This window comes from Pelobates fuscus, chromosome 5 (genome assembly GCF_036172605.1).
Source record: "Pelobates fuscus isolate aPelFus1 chromosome 5, aPelFus1.pri, whole genome shotgun sequence".
NCBI lineage: Eukaryota > Metazoa > Chordata > Amphibia > Anura > Pelobatidae > Pelobates > Pelobates fuscus.
Window position 1 is genome coordinate 171,609,528 of NC_086321.1, and position 22,734 is coordinate 171,632,261.

A 22,734-nucleotide genomic window follows, 5' to 3' on the forward strand; every position below is an offset into this window, starting at 1 on the left:
TTAAAACGAAGCCCGGTCACGACATTGACGTATGTTGCTTGAGGGATTTGGCATACTTCTGCTGTTTCTATCTTGTATTGCTTTTCTAGTTGTACGTTAACTAGGTGTTTAACAGTCATGTGGTCATGGTTACGTTGTGACTTTTTTAGATTTTAGGCGAGTTTGGGAAGGGCCCTCTTCACGTACTGTTACAGCAGTGTGTCAATCATGTTTTCTTGGAATTCATTGTTTGTTTTGTGTACCTATTGTACAGCACTGCGCAATATGTTGGTGATATATAAATAATTGTAATTAAATTCCTTCAGTCTTTCTTTGCTGGCCTGATAACTGATATCCACAAAAGATTTTGCACAGGGCTCTGTCTTCTGCCGTCGTCTTCACACAGATACAATAAAAAAAAAAAATTATATATATATATAAAATGAATTATTTAATTAATATCTCTCAGTGTTTCAGTGCTAGGAAGCTTGCTGTGATTCCTCCCCCCAGGCCTGGCCCCTGTCCCTGGATGGCCCCAGCACTGGCCGCTCTGATCCCTGTCACGGCAGGAGGCGCTCACTGTTTCCTAGGAGCCCTGATATCGGCTCTCCAGCCCGGGAGCTTCCATCTACCCGGACTGAGCCCGAGCAGCCCGGCCTTATATGCCTCTCCCGGTATCTCCGGAACCAATCTGCCGGCCATGCTTGGTGGCCGTGTCTAGAGCCAGGTGGGACTCCGAGCAGACCGGAACCGGCGCAGGACCTCCCTCCTCCCCCCGGGACCACCACACCGGCTTCCACAGCCAGTCCTGAGCGGGATCGCCAGCCATGGCCCTCGTCACCCTACAGCGCTCCCCGACTCCCAGCGCTGCCTCCTCGGCCAGCACCAGCGAGGTGAGGGCAGGGTCCCAGGAAACACCGGGGATGGGCTGGGAGGGTAGGCCGGGGTAGGGCTGACAGGCTATATATATATATATATATATATATATATATATATATATATATATATATATAAATAATAATAATATTACATATAATATAGTGTACGCAGTGTGTGAGCCGGTCACTGCCAGGATAATGTGATGGTATAGATTATACACAATCAAAGTTCATCTCTGGAGGGGGGAGTTTTGTGAATGTAGAGAAAATCTCAGGATTTAGGCGAAAGTAGACAAAGTGTATCTGTCACTGACATGGAGAATTGCTTCCACTTCACAACAGTTTAAATATACTCCGAATTCCCAACGATTTCTCCCTTTTGTAAATAACTGTCCAGGTTTAAAGGCTGTAATAATATATTAATAATAATTCGATGGAATGGAATCTTAATATTTTTTTTCAATCGAGAACTGGTTTTATTAGTTATATAATGCCAGCACCGTCTGTATTACTTCACAATAAAACAGTAGGGTTGATTAACAGGACGTAATTGAGAGATAAAAATAATGTTGACAGATACAAAATGTGAAGACCCGTGGGAAAGGCACAATCTTTAAAGTTTGAATTTGGAGAATATTTAAATGTCAGCTATTTTAGCATTAGTAGACCCACTTAGGAGACAAGATGGTGCAGTTTTGGAGCTGTATAAAAGTGCAGACGTCTTGAAATCAGTTTCTTTTTTTATTCTTTAATACTGCACAATAAATACAAGTTCAGAAATAAACCACATGCAAGTGATGTGGCAGATTATTTTCAGTTACAACAAACAAGGGCTAAACATGTAAACCAATAAGGTACAAAGAGAAGATAATACAGCAAAGTAACAGTTAGTTAAGTACTTATATGTATGTACCAAGCTCTCATCAAGAGAGCAAATTCTTCCCTAAGAGCCCATTTTATAATAAGGTCTGTTGAGTCCTGCCCAAATACATTTAGTTACATGTTACAATCTGTGTTTATATAAAAAAACAACATTCTGTAGATATTTCAGCCCAGTACAGGTATTGGTGCTTAAAACAGCAGGAATATACATTGTGTCAAAGCATACATGAAGTTTACTCTTTCCCCAAATACTGGTCTGTCTTTATTTTTGAGAGCATTGTGTTAAATGCTGTGTTAATCACACTTTTATACAATAAACCCTTTAAGGACCAAACCTCTGGAATAAAAGGGAATCATGACATGTCACACATGTCATGTGTCATTAAGGGGTTAAAGCAAGACAGCAACAAAGTAAAAGGTGAAGCATGGAATAGGTCGTAACAAAATTGCATGGGTAATGTTCACATGAGAATCCTGGTGAAATGGTTACATGGATATATTTCACTAGCAAGTGACCGGTTTGTAAATAACTATTCGGTTCATTGAGGTTGGCAAAAGGTAGAACGCCACTGTCAACCTTTGGCCAATCCAGCAGCCGTCACATGACTGATGTGCAGGGGTGTTCCTAGAGCAGGGATAGGCAACCTTCGGCACTACAGATGTTGGGGACTACATCCAGGGTCGGACTGGGGATACAAAGCAGCCCTGGAAAAAAAAATCTATGCCAGCCCCATAAGTCATTGCGCCATATATTGTCGCATGTAATATGTAAGGCCATGTCTTGCCACCCCAGATGATTGAGTGTATATATATATATATATATATATATATATATATAAAAACGAAAGTAAGATAGCACTCCCAGGACTTGTAAATCGAAAAGTAAAACGTAACTTTTAATTAGCTTGCAAAAGGTCGACGTTTCAGTCTGTTAACCACAGACTTTCATCAGGACTAGTGCATACACTGTAAAAACACATATATATACAAACATACATATTAGCAATCAACTTACCCACCACCGAGATAATTACTTCTCCCTGTCAGCTCAGACCGGGTTTCCCGCGGGTTCCGCCGACGTCAGTGCGTGCGTCAAAATGACGTCATTACGTAGCGCCGGCGTCATCACCGCAACACGTGACCACCCGTCGGACAGCATCATGGGGGAGGCTGTTGTCATGGAGAAAAGCTCCATGGTAACAACTAAAAACAACACACAAATGACTGAAGAGGCAGTAAAAATACAGTATTAAGTAACATAGCATGTTGAAAACACTCAAATGTAACATTTATCCCTATAAGATAGGGATTTTTAGGAGTATGAACATTATTGATGCATTACTGTGAAGAACGCTATAATGGATATACCTCTTGAGGGGCAGCACACATAAATGCCAAAATATAAGGGGAATCTAATGTTAGATGCAAATTAAATAGGAAGGTATGTAACTGTATTCTTGGGAAAAATGCACAAGTAGGAGCATATATATACAGCCACCAATGATATCCCTGAATAATCCAACAGTCCATCATGACAACACAACCAAATAAGCAACTAGGAAAGAAGGTATATCAGACCTAGCGAGGATAATTAAACTTTTTACCATCATCTATGAGGTGTCAAGGGAATGTGCCTATCCCATCGGGTGGGCAACATAAACCCAACCTCATTTCATCCGGTCACCAAAGTATACCTCCTCATCGGCCTTAAGGTGTAATTATCATATCACCCGTTAAAGTCCAACATATTTAGAGACAATAATGGATATAACAGTAAAGAACACATGTGGTGACTCCACCAGAGAAGTGGGCACCCATGCCATCGTTCTGTCTGGCAGAACGATGGCATGGGTGCCCACTTCTCTGGTGGAGTCACCACATGTGTTCTTTACTGTTATATCCATTATTGTCTCTAAATATGTTGGACTTTAACGGGTGATATGATAATTACACCTTAAGGCCGGGTGTAAGAGCATTATGGGGGATGTAGTCAGGGCCGGACTGGCCCACCTCCCGCGCGCTAGCTAGAAAGAGACCGGGGCCGGAATATGACGTCATATTCCGGCCTCGGTCTCATTAAGCTGCGAGAGAGGGGGAGCAGAGACAGAACAGCCTGCTCCCCCAGCGGCCGCCAGAAGAGCTTCCCCTGCGGCCGCCATCCAAGCTCTCCATGCGGCCGCAGGACACCCACATGTCTCCCCGGCCCCAGGTGCCGACGACCCACCGGGAAATTTCCCGGTATCCCGGAGGGCCAGTCCGGCCCTGACTACATCCCCCATAATGCTCTTACACCCATAATGCTGGCAAAGCATCATGGGAGCTGTAGTCCAAAACATCTGGAGTGCCGAAGGTTGCCTATGCCTGTCCTAGAGCATTTGGCACCTGGGGCGGGTCCTGTGTTTGCCCCCCCCCCCCCCCTCCAAAAGTGTGTGTGTGTGTATACTTGCAGAATGTTTTTTTTTTTTTTAATGTATTACACAAATGTTTATACTTTTGTAAAACCACTGTCAGCCACCTTCTACCAAACCCCTGTCCTGCCCCTTTCCTACAAACCTCCTATCCTGCCCCTTTCTACAAACCCCTGTAGTGCCCCCTTCTACAAAAACCCTGCATCCCCCTTCCACAAATCCCTTGCTCAGCCCCCCTTATACAAGACCTCTGCCCCCCCCCTCACACACAGTTACAGGCACATGAAGTTACAGGCAGACCGTCACACACACACTCAGTAACAGGCAGACAGTCACACACAGGCATCGACTGAACCTCTATAAGCGTTCCATAGGTTTAGCAGCCACGACTGTCTCCCGGTGACAGTTGCCTGTTTCTTTGACTACCTCTGTATTATTCCAAATCACGCAATTTACCACTCACTCATCTTTTTCAATGCTTACATAAGTGTACTTTAAGCCTTCACTTACTAGCATGATAACTCTTTTTTTTGTTTTGTTTTACCCTTGGTTACGGACATGTCAGTCTGCAAGCTCTGCTCTTCTACCTGTTCCTGCACACCTAAAATGTTGGTATTCTATAGTCTTCTCTTGTTCTAATATAATATCAAATTGTGCACGTTTGCTCTACTACCCAATTTGTAAAGCATGATATGGTGCTTGAGGATTGCGTTTGGGGTACCTCAGCCTTGGATGTACCGATTTTATGCACTGCAAAAATATAAAATAAAATAAAAAAATGTCTAGATTTTTTTTTTTCCTCTCTGAAACTAATGCAGAATTCTACATTTCTGTTTATCCAATACCTTCTAAAGAGTGGTGGGTTAGTAGATGTGTTACCCTGTGTGTCAGAGACTTGCCTAGATAGACCTATAGCTTCCCTGGAATTTTGTTTTGGTTTTATATATATATATATATATATATATATATATATTTTATATCCCCTTAAATGCTCTGCCAAATATGCTGCAGCTTTGCACATCTATTTCATGTCTAAAATAGAAGCCTTGGATCAAATAAGGTTGAGGCTTTGCAACAGGATGTAAATAGAAAAAAGCAGACACAGATTATCTGTTGTCAAAAAAAGGAGCGTAAGGGCAAGCTGTTAATTTTAAGCAATTGCTTAACACCAATAGCAACAGCAATAGCTGTTTTCTGATATAAAAAGCTTAACAGTTATGATGTATGGTGTAGAGAGGTACAGGATGTAACATTTCTCACATTTGCTATTTTTTTTCTTTTCTGTCAAACCCATTGGTTGACCGTACTAATCCTTATTGGCCTTAAAGCCAGTAGTGTTCTCACTTCATCCCGAGCTGATCTCTAATGTTCTCTTGCGGAGGTCAGAAGTCATGTTTTTCATTTTGTTTTGTACAGGGCATTGTGTTTTTTTTTTTGTGTGTGTGTGTGCAAATAGTGAACATAACAGGTTTGCCATGCCACGACAGTGGACCAAACACAAGTATTACAAATTCTTTATTTTTATTTTTGCATGAAGTAACAACAGGCCTGCAGGGCCACAACAGCAGCTGCAGGCATATTCATTGCATTGCAAAGTCTGACCCTTTAAACAGCACATTTTTTGTTTTGTTTTTTGTTTACAACATGAAAAAGACAGGCTATGAGACTTCAAAAGTTGGCAGTAAACATGCTAGGCTGGATATCCATATGACAACATTATCTATGCTTACGCTTATAGCATGGTATTGAAAGAACAAGTTGCAAAAATAATAAATGAACGGTAATAGTGCATTTAGCCTGTGGTGTTGCATGACCTGTAAGTTGGCTAGTCTGGTAACGATACAAATAATGCATGTTTACAACACTATCCATATAAACAGGTTAAGACAGTTAGATTATAACGTGATATTCATGCTAGGTCTGAATATGTCGCTTTAATAGAGTTAAGTCGCTTTGATTAGGCTATCACCCTGGTTGCTCAAACAGTCTCAGTGAGGAGGGCCATCGACATGGAAGTCTCGGGTTCTCATGTGCCGGGGTAGTCACATCGCTAAACGATACCTGCTTTGTTTTGTATGGGTAGCAGGGAGTGAGTGTCTGTTATATGAGCCGTCCTGGCTGTGCTGTGGATTTCTCTCAGGATGTCCACGGATTGCAGCTGTGGTGTGGTGATGATGCCCTTTTTTTACCTATGTGGGCTGACTCCCGCTATAGTAAGGAGTTTGGTGTCGTCCGCATGGGTTTTCCGCTTTTTGGATCGATTTGGTTGCAGGCTGGGAGGGATGTGATTTGTTGGACGGTCTCCTTGTCGGATTGTTCTGCTGGGCAGTAGGCTCAGTGTTTCCAGACTGGGAGTTGTGCGATGCGCGGTATATTTCCGTCTCCCCGGTGTAGCCGTTGACCTCGTTGGTGATAGTGGCTGCGGGGGTAAGTGAGGGTTTTCCCGCCCCTCCGTATGGCGAGGTGGGAACCGCGGTGTCCTCCATGAGCCTCAGGAGAGGGCCGATCGTCCCTTTGTCCTCCACGCACATGGCGCCCGACATCTTGGATGCAGCCGCTAGGCCCCCCGGTCTTGGTTGTAGTGTGTTGATCAGGGCCACAGGGTGAGGGCCGGGATAACTCCCACCTGCCTACGGGGGGGGGGGACAGGGCCGGATACGCTTTGGTGTGCACCTCTGGCTGGGTACTGTGTAGCGGGATAGTGGGGCAGCGGCCGTCCGCCCCACTCACCGCCAGAGAAGGCCTCAGTTGAGGTAACGAGAATTTCTCCTCCAGCTTGGTGAGCCAGCCTCTCCCTGGATCCAGTGGTCCTTCTGTTCAGGGCACTATTGCTGTCAGTCTGTTTTTAGATGGAAAAACATGGTTTAGTCGTGTTATTTAGTAGTGTAGTTCAGGAGCTGCTCTTGCGACCGTCCAGCTCGGCGGTCCGGCCCCCCCCCTCCCCCCCCCCCCCCCCCCTAAACACAAGTATTAACATTCATATTATGGCATTGACGTGAAATTCAGATTTCTTGCACATTTTTTATGTAGATTTGTGGCGGAACCCACCTCGCCACTGGACATTGGAGGGGCCTGGCTGCCTGCCTCTTACCCGCTGACTATGGCCCCTGGAAAACTGGTACATTTAAAGATTTATATTTGGGCTTGTTATACTGTATATTGCTGCTACTGGCCCTTTTAACAGCATCTATGGACACATTGGGACTTTTGGGACTACTGTCCCTTTAAGACTGTGAAGCATATTCGAGTGTACTGCCTGTAATATTATATATGTATTTATAGATGTGTTAAGTTTATCCTGGGTGATTTGTATGCAGCATTCAACTGATTGTTCGGTAGAATCACTCCATTCAGTATATTGAGTGAAACTACCGAACAACCAGACCACCCAGGAATGAGTGTGCCTCCAATTACCGTTTGCAACAATGTTGCAAACAGGTAATTGGCAATCAGTGCAGTGTGGTCTGTGTCCTCTGGGTGGCCGCCATTCGGGAGCCCAACACGTGGCGGCGGCCATCTTAAACTACCGAACAGCGGTGTTTTGCCGTCGAGCGTCTGGAACTAAAATCGGACACTCGACTAGGCAAACACCGCTGAGACCTCCAGACTTCCAGGATTTCGTATAGAAACTACCGAATGGCCCGCCGTTCGGTAGAAAGAACCCCTCAAACAAGGGAATTCATTCAAACCCTCTCCAGGCTCTATAACACAGGCAATTCGCCTGTTTTCATTCCCTTGTTTGTGACCGACCGCAGGGCCAAAATGCATGGAACTGTTTTCGGATACTTTACCCATGCGGTCGGTCAAAACTTTGCCTGCTCATAACTCCCGAACCCCTGGTCCGATCTGGGTGATTTTTGAGTATGTTGCTCACCCAGATCAGGGCTATCAGGGGATACCTGTTTTAGGGGTGTATCATATGTATTTGGGGTACATCCAGGAATTGGGGAAAAATGTGTACTATATAATTGGATTAAGTGTTAATCTAAGGGGAGGAAAGGTGTGGGAGGTACATCCATGTGATTGGTCAATTTCATCCTCCCCCTGGGAGTGTCCTGTATGTACCTGTTGGTGAATAAAAGCCGGGCTGGATGAGCCAGTCCAGAGTTCCTGTTTTACCCTCAAAGTGATGTGTCGTCTCATTATTGGGGGGGAAGGATTTATGGCATGCTGTTCCAGTTGACTGCTAGGAGTACAAGCCTATTCGTATGGTTCCTATTCAATGGTCTACGGCATTCATATGCTTGGGAGAATTTAAAAGGTTTCCCGGATTCGGTGATTGTGGTGTCTGCCAGAGTGCTTGGAGTCCTCAGGAAGCACTAGGAGCATCCATTAACGGAGGTACCCAGTCGGGGTGCCAGGCGATCCGTTACATTGGTGGCTAGCGGTGGGATGGCGTCCTGGTGTGAGAGGAACAACACCCTGGAGACACAGGAATTATTATGGAGTGGCATAGAACCAGCGAGTCCCTGGACAGTGCTCCAGGTGGAAGAGGAGTTTAACCGGAGGTTACAGAACCTCTTAGCACCACTGGTAAAGCCAATAGTAGAGGCAACCAGGTTGGACTGCAGTGAGAGCGCACGACAAGAGATGTGGGAAGAAACCCTAGAGGGTGTCCAGCGTTGGCGAGGTGAGCGTCTTCCCAGCAAGGAGCAGCGATTACAAGCCAGAGTGGCCCTACGGATACCTATGCTGGGAGAACAGGCTCAGGAGGAATGGGTGATGCGACTTGATTCACTGGCATGGAGAGAACTGGGTCTCGAGGACGCATACCAAGCGCTACGTTGGTACGCGGTTCAGCGGGTGCCTGGAATAGCCAAATTTGGCAAACCCGAGGGCGAGGATTATAATGGCCCTGGCTTATTATGGGGGACATTTGCAGAACCAGAATTTGGGAGTGCGGCAGAGTCACGGCTTTGGGACATATTTGACTACAGAGAAGCTGTGCTGGATCTCCCTACGGCCGAGGACCTAAGGCCAGACTTGACTGAACTGGCTGTCCAGGAATGGGAGCTGGAGCAGGATTACCAACACCTGTTCAGCGCCAGTCAGTTACCATATGCCCCACAAGTACCACCAGAGCAGTGGGAGATCGAACAGAATTATGCGGACTTATATGATCCAGTGACACCGCCTGTCTCTAACCTGATGGGGCTTCTGGACTGTACACCATTGGGAGCGGTGAGTTTTGTTCCCCCTCCCCAACAACTAAGCCCGCCAGTAGGAGACCTGCATTTAGTACCCCCTACTGCCCAACCGGCCCCAGAAATGGGGGACCTTATCGACTGGTCCTGGGAAGACCCACAGATGGCAGGTGGAGATGGGACCGTGGTCTCTCTGCCGGCCCTACAGGGAGGCTGGGCAGTTGGCCCAGGTCCCCAGCGGCAGTGTGTAGTACAGGGGGCTGAAGGTGCCATCCTTGCTCCCCAGCGGCAGCCTAACACACCAAGGGGAGACAGTAAGCCCCACACCAGCACAGATGGGACCGTGGTCCCTGTGCCCAAGCTACAGGGAGCTGAAGGAGATGTCCTTGCTCCCCAGCGGCAGTCTACGGTTCAGGGAGAGGAGGTTGTTATTCCCTCTCCCCAGCGGCAGCCTAACACACCAAGGGGAGACAGTGAGCCCCACAACAGCACAGAGGAGACCGTGGTCTCTGTGCCCAAGTTACAGGGAGCTGAAGGAGCCGTCCTTGCTCCCCAGCGGCAGTCTACGGTTCAGGGAGAGGAATTGGTCATTCCCTCTCCCCAGCGGCCGCACAGCTCACCAAGGGGAGACAGTAAGCCCCACACCAGCACAGATGGGACCGTGGTCTCTGTGCCCAAGTTACAGGGAGCTGAAGGAGCCGTCCTTGCTCCCCAGCGGCAGTCTACGGTTCAGGGAGAGGAGTTTGTCATCCCCTCTCCCCAGCGGCAGCTTAGCACACCAAGGGGAGACAGTAAACCCCACAACCGTGCAGATGGGACCGTAGTCTCTGCACCTACACCACTGGGGATAGGGACAGTCGGTCCTAGTCCACAACAGCCAGACAAAATATCGGAAGGGGAGACAGTCGTTTTTCCCCAACCACAGCTTTGTTCAACCAGAGGAGAGGACACTCTGGGTACTTTTTCCCCAAGCCTTGGACCTACAACTGGACACAAGTGGCAGGGGGCCATCTGGACAACTACCCCATGTGAGGACAGCCAGCCGACTATCAGAGCCCCAGACCGACTGGAGGTCTGGAGTCTGGATAGTCTAAATGGGAAAGGGGAGAAATGTGGCGGAACCCACCTCGCCACTGGACATTGGAGGGGCCTGGCTGCCTGCCTCTTACCCGCTGACTATGGCCCCTGGAAAACTGGTACATTTAAAGATTTATATTTGGGCTTGTTATACTGTATATTGCTGCTACTGGCCCTTTTAACAGCATCTATGGACACATTGGGACTTTTGGGACTACTGTCCCTTTAAGACTGTGAAGCATATTCGAGTGTACTGCCTGTAATATTATATATGTATTTATAGATGTGTTAAGTTTATCCTGGGTGATTTGTATGCAGCATTCAACTGATTGTTCGGTAGAATCACTCCATTCAGTATATTGAGTGAAACTACCGAACAACCAGACCACCCAGGAATGAGTGTGCCTCCAATTACCGTTTGCAACAATGTTGCAAACAGGTAATTGGCAATCAGTGCAGTGTGGTCTGTGTCCTCTGGGTGGCCGCCATTCGGGAGCCCAACACGTGGCGGCGGCCATCTTAAACTACCGAACAGCGGTGTTTTGCCGTCGAGCGTCTGGAACTAAAATCGGACACTCGACTAGGCAAACACCGCTGAGACCTCCAGACTTCCAGGATTTCGTATAGAAACTACCGAATGGCCCGCCGTTCGGTAGAAAGAACCCCTCAAACAAGGGAATTCATTCAAACCCTCTCCAGGCTCTATAACACAGGCAATTCGCCTGTTTTCATTCCCTTGTTTGTGACCGACCGCAGGGCCAAAATGCATGGAACTGTTTTCGGATACTTTACCCATGCGGTCGGTCAAAACTTTGCCTGCTCATAACTCCCGAACCCCTGGTCCGATCTGGGTGATTTTTGAGTATGTTGCTCACCCAGATCAGGGCTATCAGGGGATACCTGTTTTAGGGGTGTATCATATGTATTTGGGGTACATCCAGGAATTGGGGAAAAATGTGTACTATATAATTGGATTAAGTGTTAATCTAAGGGGAGGAAAGGTGTGGGAGGTACATCCATGTGATTGGTCAATTTCATCCTCCCCCTGGGAGTGTCCTGTATGTACCTGTTGGTGAATAAAAGCCGGGCTGGATGAGCCAGTCCAGAGTTCCTGTTTTACCCTCAAAGTGATGTGTCGTCTCATTATTGGGGGGAAGGATTTATGGCATGCTGTTCCAGTTGACTGCTAGGAGTACAAGCCTATTCGTATGGTTCCTATTCAATGGTCTACGGCATTCATATGCTTGGGAGAATTTAAAAGGTTTCCCGGATTCGGTGATTGTGGTGTCTGCCAGAGTGCTTGGAGTCCTCAGGAAGCACTAGGAGCATCCATTAACGGAGGTACCCAGTCGGGGTGCCAGGCGATCCGTTACAAGATTATAACATGCAAGTCAAGGATGTGTAGGTTGAGTAAGCATACAGCAGTTATCTATTTTGTGAGAAGGTCTAGACAAATGCATTAGAAAGGAAAATAAACGTGTAAATATAAGAATTTTGGTAGTGCATGGTAATAACAAAGCAGATCCTACAATGCCCCAAAAGCACATGCGGGTTCAAGCTTAAACATAGCATATTGAAGCACAACTGTTGATCAGCATTTTGATGAGCCTGCACATTGTAAGGGTGGATAGGGAGAAAGCAAGTTATGCTTAACAATATTGAGGTAACTAGCAAGACTAAATGTTTAAAAGTAAGCATAAGCGAGATGCCCATTGGTAGTGTAGGTTAGGCTTTAGATGTGAGTCAGGCATGAAATACATGTTGTGTCTCAAGCAAGGCTTGTTAGAAGGTAATACCACTGGGCCCACCTCCCTGTACATAAGCATGAGCTTCTGTGGAAAGCCGGTATGTTGTCTCTTTTTCGCCTTTGGAAAGGCTGATCGGGGCTAAGGCTGATTATGTGTTCGGGGTCTGTGCCTCCATTTAGCAGTGGCACTATAGTCAGCGTATGGCTTGTGTACTATAAGAGGCTGCTTCCCTCAACATCCCTCAGAAAACTTAACAGAAAAGCTGTGTCACATCAAATATACAATGTAAATAGGCAAACTAAAGTATTAGTGATGCTCGCTGCTTGTCTAAACAAATGGAGCACTATCTAAGGATTTGAGGTGGAACATCTCGTGTCAGCTAATGCCTTGGTTTGGTGGTGGGCTGAGGGGGTTGAGCGGCATCCTGAGGCAGAGTCCAAGCCAAATCTCCCCAATACCCCAGGGCATTGCGAAGGCATGCATCCTTGGACCACGGACTTGGGTGCTCGAATAAGAGTCAGGGGATGCAGGGGACGTCAGTGGATCCCGATGGACTGACGCCGCCTGCAGCTATGGGTCTTCTGTGTGAGTGGATGATGTTCTGGGAGTATATCCCTATCGCCCTTCAGACTGGGTAGGCCCTGATTAGGAGACTTCAATGCCTTTTGTGGAAGGAGCACCCAGGGAGGGCCCGCTCTTCTTCCGCCTCTCCTGTCTCTGATTTCTTGCCTCAACCCGGAGCCTCTGACAATTTAAGGTGAGCTGCTAACTTGGTCCACAATATTTCCCAAGTCTCAGCCAGGTGCTGCAGTAGTTGCTCGCAAGTGCTCTGCGTGAGCATGGTAGGTTGCTGCGCACGCGGTGGTTGTGTGTCCGCCATCTTAGGGTGGCCGGCCCTGTCCAGGACCTCAGTCAGTGTGGATGCTGGAAGGTAGTAATGGGTGTTGGTGGGGACCGGGATAACCCCCGCCGGTCCAGAGAGGTGGGGGACAGCAATGCGTCTGTCGGAGAACTGGGAGAGCGGCCATCCCTCCCAGCTTAAGCTCAGGTAGGCCACCAGCCTTGGTCTGGGTGATTTACCGTTGGATGGGCACGTGTGAGGTATCTCCGTGATCAATTTTTTTTTTTTTTTAAATGCAGTTTCATAACTCCCGTTTCAGGGTTTATATTTATGTCTACCAGGATGTTCTTGGATCACAGTATTTCCTAAGGAAAATGGCTGCCTCTAGTGACATTGCATTATGTCATATGCTTTAAGTATTTATTTATGAAGTCCTGGTAACACTGACACTGTCTATTCATGATTTGTATTTACAGACAAGACTACAAGAAATATTCTTGGTGGCAGTTTGGTAAATTATGGACCGATCTTAGATTTGCCATAATCTTGATAACCTATCTTGATGGATATTTTTTGTTTTTCATTTAAAGCTCTGTTTAACATGTACCTTAATTCTGTTCTCTGCTTTTATGCAGGAATTTGGGAACGATGACGATCGCAAGACAAACCTGAGGTGAGCAACATATGTTAAATTCTTTTTAATAATTTGTAATTATATGCATTTGTCTGTAATGCAACTTTCATTAAAGGGTTAATCCAACTAAAAACAAGTGTTTTCATAAAATATTGGTTTTGGTTGAGCAACTCTTTCTGTGATGATCCTGTCAGGACGAACCAGTGGCCCAACACGCAGAATTAAGTAAAACACGTAACAAAGACAAACCGTAACAACGTATTACCGGGCCTTAGAATGGCCGTATTTAACATAATAGAAATAACAGGCACGAGCCGAGGTCAGGATTACAGAAAGGAACAAATACGATAAGAACAAAGCCAAAGGGTCAGGGATACCAGAAATACGGGCAGTCAATAACCAAAAAACAGTATCAGGAATGCGCTCTCGGATAACCAACAGGATGGAAACCACGACAGGGCACTGAACCATTGCAGGTTTGGGTTTAAATAACCCAGTAAACTCTGCTAATGGCTGTTTTGGGTCCCATGACCCCAGAATGTGCGTGCACGGTGAAAACGTGATGCCGCATGCACTTTCACGTCACTAGTGACGTCATTGTGGGCGGCGTTATTATATAGCGCCGCCTTGTAGCGGCCGGCGGCCTTCCCAACGCTGGACTTGGCCGCTGTATTAAGAACTGCACGGAGGGAGAGGCTCTGGATGTAAGGTGAGTAACCTCTCCCTCCATTAGTGTGACCGCACCAATCAGATGCGGTCATATCGTTGTGCTGATCAGGCACTGCGATAGTGTGACCATACCAATCTGGTGCGGTGACACTGAGGTGCCGATAAGGCACCGTGATGGATCCCCTCCGACAACAAAAATGAATTAATTAAAAAACCCAAACCATTAGCTTATCTTTTCTCCAGCTGTGAGGCAAAGGTCTTTCCTCAGCCCAATCTTCCTCTGCTGACATCACTTCCCCTTGCCATACAGGGAGAAAGGGTGGGCTGAAGTGGCGCCAGCATGCTGACCACTGAAGTGGTCATGGTGCTTGGAGTAGTCCTTTAAATGCAAACAAGTACTTGGCTTTAATTTCTTTGGGTCTTAAAGGATCACTATAGTGTCGGGAAAACAAAGCGGTTTTCCTGACACTATAGTGCTCTCAGGGTCCCCCTCCCGTGGTGCTGAATGGGTTAAAACCCCTTCAGCAGTGTACCTTATTCATGCACCAGGCTCCCTCGGCGCTGGGATCTCTCCTCCCCCGCCAATGTCAGCTCCCCCGTCCAACGTTAGCGGATCCGAATGCGCATGCGCGGCAAGTGCCGCGTGCATTCAAAGTGTCCATAGGAAAGCATTTCTCAATGCTTTCCTATGGACGCTCTGCGCGATGTAGGCATAATATGCCTCCAGCGTTGCAGGTGCGCCTCTAGTGGCTGTTCAGAAGACAGCCACTAGAGACTGGCTTAACCCCAAATGTTTTTCTGAAACTGCTTTGTTTGCATCTGAAGGGTTAAAACCTGAGGGACATTGCACCCAGACCACTTCATAGAGCTGAAGTGGTCTGGGTGATTATAGTGTCCATATAAGAAGGGAGACCATAGATTTCTTTTTTTTTTTTTTTTATTCTTTATTTGTATTGCGCAGGTGTGTACAGTATCGTTGACAAACGCCACAACAGCGTACATTTGCATACAAAATAGGTTCTACAGTGGCATTGATGAGAGCGCTTTTTTAAATTATAAATGAATACAGGCTTAATTAAAGAGTGGGGTTACAACGTTTAGAGGTACAGGTAAATAAACTATGTGCCTCAGGATTGAAGTAAGTAGCAATGCTATAATTATGCTTATATTTCAAAATACCAGTTAATAATAAGGTACATGCTGGAGTGAGGTATGTTGCTTCTATAAGAACAATAAAGCAGTGTGAGGCTTTCGCTTATATGCATATTATGCATCATAATAGTGGAAGGAAAACGTGTGATTATCACCCTGGTGGATCGGGGCACCCCGAACTGCCTCCGTGGGAGAGGGTCGGTATCTCAGTGAGTCCAAGACTATTCATAGAGGTGCAGTCCTGTTTTACCCTGATACCTGCTCTGTGGTGTCTGTGTAGTGGGAAGCAAGCGTCTTGTAGAGCAGGGGTTGTCAGAGTGTAAGTCTGATCCTGTCAAAGGCTGAGTAGTAAGCGGGTACAGGGTTGGTCCGCTTCCAGAGGTGTCTTGCTGGGTGGATGGTCGACGCTGGATAACCGGTCTCCTCGGTGTCGCTGCTGTCACCCGCACCTTCCATGCGCCAGTTGCTTGCGTTGGTGGTTTGTGTGGTAGCGGGGATTAGCCCGAGCATTGCTGCTTCTCCTTGTGGCGGTATCTGCTATCAAGAGCTGTGTCGTGGGTAGTGGACGCCAGGAGGGAGGTTTGTCCTGCATGCGTTCGGCGCACGTGGCGCCCGCCATCTTGGAGGCAGCGATCAGGTTCCCCGGCCTCAGATGTGGAATCTCGCTTGTGGCCACCGGGTGAGGACCGGGATCACCCCCCCCGGTCCATAGGGGGGGGAACGGAGCCAGGTCCGCGCCGATCAGAGCTTTTGGCCGGGCTCTGTGGTGCAGGATAGTGAGGCAGCGGCCGTCTGCCTCGCTCACCGCTGGAGAAGGCCCGGGTTAGGGCACCGCGACCCTCTCCCCTGGGGGACTGTAGCTCAGCGAGCCAGCCTCTCCCCAGGTCCAGTTGTGCCTCGGCACTGGGCATCTGAGCTGTCGGTTCGTATTTGATGCAAAAATAACGGTTTTGAGCGTGTTTGCAAAGATATGTTGCCGGAGCCGCTCTGACTTGCGACCGACCAGCACGGCGAGACACTAAATTTCAATATAAAGTGGAACAAAAAGTTACACACCATCAGTAATATTTGAAAAGGCTAATGCAATAAAATATGCAAAAATACAAAACAAATTAAATGGCAAATCCGCGTTAGTCAAACAGAAGATGTGTTTTCCAAATAACTCTTAAATGGTTGCTCCAAGTACCATAACAACGTCAGTGTTTTGAAGTAGTCATGGTGCTTGGAGTTTGTATGTGCAGCATTTCAGATAGTTACCAGAGTAACTTCATCTTTAACAGCATCATTAGCAAGCCCGCAGTGAGAATTCTGATGGCTAATGTACATTTTGTACATATTCCATGCTGACTCTTTCAGCTAATGAATCTCCAACAAGGTCAACATCCATGCGTCACCCGACTTCAGAAAAGGCTTGGCGCTGGGTGAAACCCAGGTAAAAAGGGGTTCCACCCAGGGGTTTATGGGATATGTGCTTCAGCGCTCAGCAGCTGTAACACTCATCAGAAGGGTGATAGAAATTGGAGCCAATTTTCATGCAAAGGTGATTATTATAAAGACTACACTGCGTCCCTTTTTTGTAGGAGCACAGAACGTTTAATGTGTATTGTGTAATGTGTGTTATTGAGATAAAGAGCAGTATTAGTTCATATTTTATTTTCTTGTTGCCTCCTTTCTGATTACCTTTTGGAATTGGTGGCAGGCAATTATCGGTGTCCAGTGGGCTTCCTGGTGGTCCAGTGGACTTTAAGTGCACCTTTGGCTGGTGCCTCCTCCCAGTCACAGATCTACAGGAAGCATTCAGAGGGGTTTTGCACCCAGCTGGAGGTGCAGACCGGGCAGCTGTAGCGGGAAATCAGCAGAGGTGGCATTATAAAAGTAGAGCCAACTCTGCTTTCTGATCAACAGTTGCAAACGAAATTAGTTTGTAGTAATCAAATTTATTTTGCTGTTGTTAAAATCATGTATAAACGATTCCAAGTATGTATACAGGATTCGCTTAGTGAAGGATTTAGCATATAGAAAATTGGCCTCAAGTAACATCCCCTGGATGTACTCTGACTGTACCTTTCCTGGTTAAACACTGTGTTATCTTCCAGTAGTTGGTATTTGAAGATGTAGAAAGAAATTAGTTACAGAAATTCCAGTTATTCAGACTAGCGGTCATAGTTATCACCACAAGGTGGTGGTAGCAAGTCAAGTTAGAGACCCAATGGAGTTTATATACTAAATTTTTATTGGCCTTCAACGCTGTTCTTTTTAGATCATACTGTTCTAGAGGAAAGCAAATCAAATCACATTCTTGGCTTTCATATTGGATACATGTGTTTTGGGCATAACAATAGAGAAATTCTCTCTTACAAGAATTAAAAATTACTCATGATTGCCTTAAAACAGGGTTGTCCAAATATTAGATACCCAGCTATTGTTGAACTACAGCTTTCATGATGCTTCAATAGCCTTATGGCCAGTTGAGCTAATGTAGGTGCCATGCCATTAGACTCTGCTGTAGCCTTCAGTTCTTTAAGAAGCCCCTGAAAACACAAATGTTTAGGATATCCTGCTGTCTTTCTTCTCTCATTACATTTTCCCTCCTTAGTTCCCCTTATTTTAAAGCCCAGCCCTTTCTTTCTCCTTCCACTGTTCAGTTCTTCACGTCCTTTTTTTCTAGCTTATTTTAACACGGGCATCTTATCCATCAATCCATCTTCTGAAATGCTGATCTTCCTAATTTTTTGAGCTGTGCCCTCTTCACTTCTATTAATATCAATTACTTGTTATAATTGTAAAGTCCTGCAGAATATGTTGGTGCTTTATAAATGCTAATGATACATTTAAAAAAAAAATTCAGAAGTGGATATATATCTGCACTACAAGCAAAATATTGGGAAAAATATGTTAAAGGGACACTATAGTCACCAAAACAACTTCAGCTTAATGAAACCGTTTTGGTGTATAGATCATGCCCCTGCAGTCGTACTGCTCAATTCTCTGCCATTTAGGAGTTAATCACTTTGTTTATGAACCTAAGTCACACCTCCCTGCATGTGACTTGCACAGTCTTCATAAACACTTCCTGTAAAGAGTCATCTAATGTTTTCTTTCCTTTATTGCAAGTTTTGTTTAATTTAGATGTTCTTATCCTTGCTATGTTAATAGCTTGCTAGACCCTTCAAGAGCCTCTTGTATGTTATTAAAGTTCAATTTACAGAGCAAGAGATAACATTGTTAAGGTACTGTATTTTTCGCTCTATAAGACGCACCGTTTTCCTCCTCAAAAGTGAGGGGAAATGTCTATGCGTCTTATGGAGCGAATGTGTGCGCACCACGGTACAGGAAGTTCTGTTTCCTGTACCCGTCCGGACTGAAAGGCAGTGCTCACTGAGTGAGCACTTCCATTCAGTCCGGCCAGGTACAGGAAACTGAATCTCCTGTACCGTGGTGCGCACTGCTCCACTCAGACACGCTACATTAAAGGTAGGAGACCTCCCGGGAAGCAAGGGGGGGGGGGGGAGGAGAGAGGGGCACTAAGGGACGGGTGGAGGTGTGGAAGAACACTATGGGGCAGGGGAGGGGAGTGGGTGGTAAGGAACACTTATTTGTTTTTCCTGTTTTCCTACTCTAAAAATTAGGTGCGTCTTATAGAGCAAAAAATACGGTAAATTACATCTGATTGAAAGTGAAACCAGTTTGTTTTCATGCAGAGTCAGGGGAGGTGTGGCAATGGCTGCATAAACAGAAAGAAAGTGATGTTATTCCTAAATGGCAGTGAATTGAGCAGTGAAACCTGAGAGGCATGATCTATACACTAAAACTGCTTCATTAAGCTAAAGTTGTTTAGGTGACTTTATTGTCCCTTTAACAAATGTACTATACAGTCCCAATTTTATTACAAGTTGGATGGGGATGAGTGACCTAAGGTAATAACCTAAAGGATACTATTTTAATAGTCCCTTTAAGCTTAGCATTTTTGAGCAGGTTTCATTAGAGATATAAGGGGATTTAAAGAGGGGTGGCGACAAGGGGACAAGTGGTGTGTGTTGAGCAATTTGTGTTCCAAATTCTAAAGACATCGTTGTACGGCTGCTAGTTGGCTTCTTCTAGCGCCGCATGTCAGGTATTGGCTGCTCTCTCCACGCCAGATTCGTTCCCGTACCCCCTGAGGCTGTGCTCAAACAGCTGTATCGTTTCTAGATACATTATAACCATCCAGATCAGGGCTCTATTATATGATACACTCATCTCTCGTGTTATTCTTTTTTTGCTACAGTTCCTTTACAGGCAGATTACTGTTTGCCACTTTTTTCACCCCATCAGATTCCGTTTTTATTTGGACACTGTCAGTGGGTATCAAACGAAGGGACAATCGCATTATATAACAGAGAGGTGTCAGTGTACGTGTGAGACACAGCATAGATGTTGGGGGGACTATTAAAATAGTATCCTTTAGGTTATTACCTTAGGTCACTCATCCCCATCCAGCACGTTCTCACACTGATTTACATCCTCCCATTTTTTTCAATTTTTTGTTTTTTTTGTTTATTATTATTATTTTTTTGTTTGTTTTTTTGTTGTGTCCTTACTATAGGCATATTTTTATACAGCAACTATTAAAAGTTACGTTTTATTCCCTGTATATATGTATGGATATTCACTAGGGGGCGCCCTATTCTCTCTGACCCACTAGGTCTGCTTTTCTATTTATACATTTCTGTAAGGGTTATCCCCTAATTTGGTCGCCCCTGGACACACAGCAAGTTGCTTCCCAGTTTGGGAATCCAACTTACTTTTTCTCCTTAAATTGTTTTTAGGAAACAAACATGGGGATTCAGTTACACCATACGGCCATAATGTGTTCAGCCAACCACTACGCAACAGTACTCTGAAGTCGGTGGAATCTGCACTAATTTTAACATGGGAGATTAACATGCTTACTTGCAATACTTACAGCTTAAACTGCATCCAGGGACTCTTCAATGTTATGCTTTCCTGTGGTCACCTCCAAAGGGGCAACCGTGGTCAACCCATTAGGAATCTGGTTTGGATTCCAAATCTACACAGAAAAAAGGGGAATAGGTGGCGCACCCAGAACATGCATTTCTTACTAGTACTGCTGTAAAGACCAAATAAGTATATATAAATATTTTGATTTAAATCTTTGTATGTTTATTTTATAACATTAAAGGGAATTTAATGGTACAGCTTCCCTTAGTGTCATCTCCCCTCCCCCTGTGGTGCGGGAGAGGGTTAAAATGCATAATGCTTTCCTATGTGATTTTACATGATGCTGGATGTCCTCATGCATGGCGTGATAACGTCCAGCGTCAGTTAGGCGACCAAAAGTCGTCTTATGACCTGGAAGTCTCTCTAGTAGCTGTCTGGTAGACAGCCACTAGAGTTGGAGTTAACCCACAGAGGTAATTATTGCAGTTTATAAAAAAAACGCAATAATTACCTTTGCTGGGTTAAGGGTGACAGTGCATCCAGACCACTTTAATGAGCTCAAATGTAACTTTTAATAACGTTGTGTCCTCCCCCCCCATAAGAAATGTGCATGTTATCTCTGCAGTACAAGATCAATTAATGTGGGTTAATTGAATTGATTAACCAACTATTTAAATATTACATCAATTTGCAAAATATGCAACCTAACTAATCCTTATTTCATGCTGATTTATGATAATGTATCTTTAGATCTAATAACGAACTATAAGCTAGCTTTAGGTTATGCAAATCTTTGTATTTGAGTTGTTTATAGTCTTTCTTGTTTTCATTAGTACATTTATGTTTGTACATTCTTTGCCCCAACCAAATCTAAAGCAGAAAATGATTAGTACAGTTAAAAGAGCCAGACTTATTTGAAAATCTTTTATAAAACCGATAGCACATATGGAGAGCTTCAAGTTAGAGCACGTCGCTTATTGTGGGAGATTCTTGACCTGCAGTGTCTGCGTTATTGAGTATGCCTGTCTAATTATGGGTAGAATGCCCCTTCACCTCCATAACACCCTAAATACCTCAATAAGTACTTCCCTTTATTGTAAAATCCTCAAATAGACTAAGGATTGGTTTTATCCAGAATTTTCACTAACGTACTGTTAACATTCTTGCGTAACCAAAAAATAAATAAAAACATTGCTACAGTTCTAAAAGCAATATAAACTGGGGGATACAATTAATATTTCAGTTGTTCTTTTCTGTGGGTTTTTATTTCCATAAGAAAATAAACATTTAGGATTTCATGATTTGCTCAGAGTATTAAATATTTTCTCTACAGTGGGGAAAAAAATGCTTCTGAAAATAACTAGCAAAGAGTTAAATCTTCTAGTAACCTCGTGTTCTTTCTCACCCACATTTTTTTCCTTTGAGAAAAATGCAGGCCCCTATTCTGGGTGCCCTGTTTCCCCAAAAGGTCAGTTCTTGCCTGAGTCAGCCTGATGGACAATGGTCTTTTTAGAAGCGAGGGTCTCTTTATAACTTTTGTCAGCTGAAGATGCTGACTCATGTAAATGAGGGGATGTGGGATGTCACCCACAATAAAGAAAGCTATATCTAAACCATGCAGAGATACAATACATTGCATTATTTTAGCCAGAGCGTGGCAAAGGATTCATGTACCCATGCAGTCATCGATGATGCAATAAATAACGCATACTATAGTGAAATTAGTCATAGAAATTTATATTTTTATAATTTTTTTGCCAATTGCATTTATAGCGTTTTGTCACGAATAGAGACAGGCTGAGCAATGGACAGTAGTTTATGGGATAAGAAAAGACACCAGAGACCAGATCTTCTTCTGAAGCACAAAAAGACCAGCTGAACTCTGCATATGCAGGGAACTTTTTAATGTATGTGTTTTAGACAAGATAATTGTTTTCATTCTTCTGGATGTGCGGTAGCAGTGGCTACATAAATGTATCCAGGATATTGATATTCTGTGAATTTAAGACTGTAATGATCTCATAGATTTTATATATTTTAGTGGTGAACCACAGTCTAACTGTAACATAAAGAATAAAATAATTGACCTTTTAAGGTTTTTACTTTATTGTGCTTTCCCTTTATATCTGCTCAGTTTCTCCATTGTTCTGTACAGTGTGCTTGGCATTCTATAGAGCGTGTAGGAAGGAAATTGTTTGTTGCTTCCTCCCTCCTTGCAAAAGTTCTAAAAAGTCCCATTCTATTCAGATCCAGAGCAAGTACACCACTCTGCTACAAATTACCAAAACGGGATAGTTGTCTTACGCTGGACCTTCTGTAAGTTTTAGAATTGGGGAAAATGAGAATAGTTTATTCAATGAGAGAATTTTACTACAGTACTA

General features: G+C 44.8%; 1 protein-coding gene across 1 annotated transcript in view; it reads left to right on the forward strand.

Moving 5' to 3' along the window:
* The first annotated feature begins 503 nt into the window (after positions 1–503).
* Positions 504–22,734, forward strand: part of SSH1 (slingshot protein phosphatase 1) — a 54,497-nt gene continuing 32,266 nt past the window's right edge. Inside the window, exons 1-2 of the mRNA XM_063454693.1 lie at positions 504–872; positions 13,593–13,630. Of these exons, the coding sequence (XP_063310763.1) occupies positions 807–872; positions 13,593–13,630 (104 nt within the window). The 5' untranslated portion in view covers positions 504–806. The remainder of the gene's footprint in view (positions 873–13,592; positions 13,631–22,734) is intronic.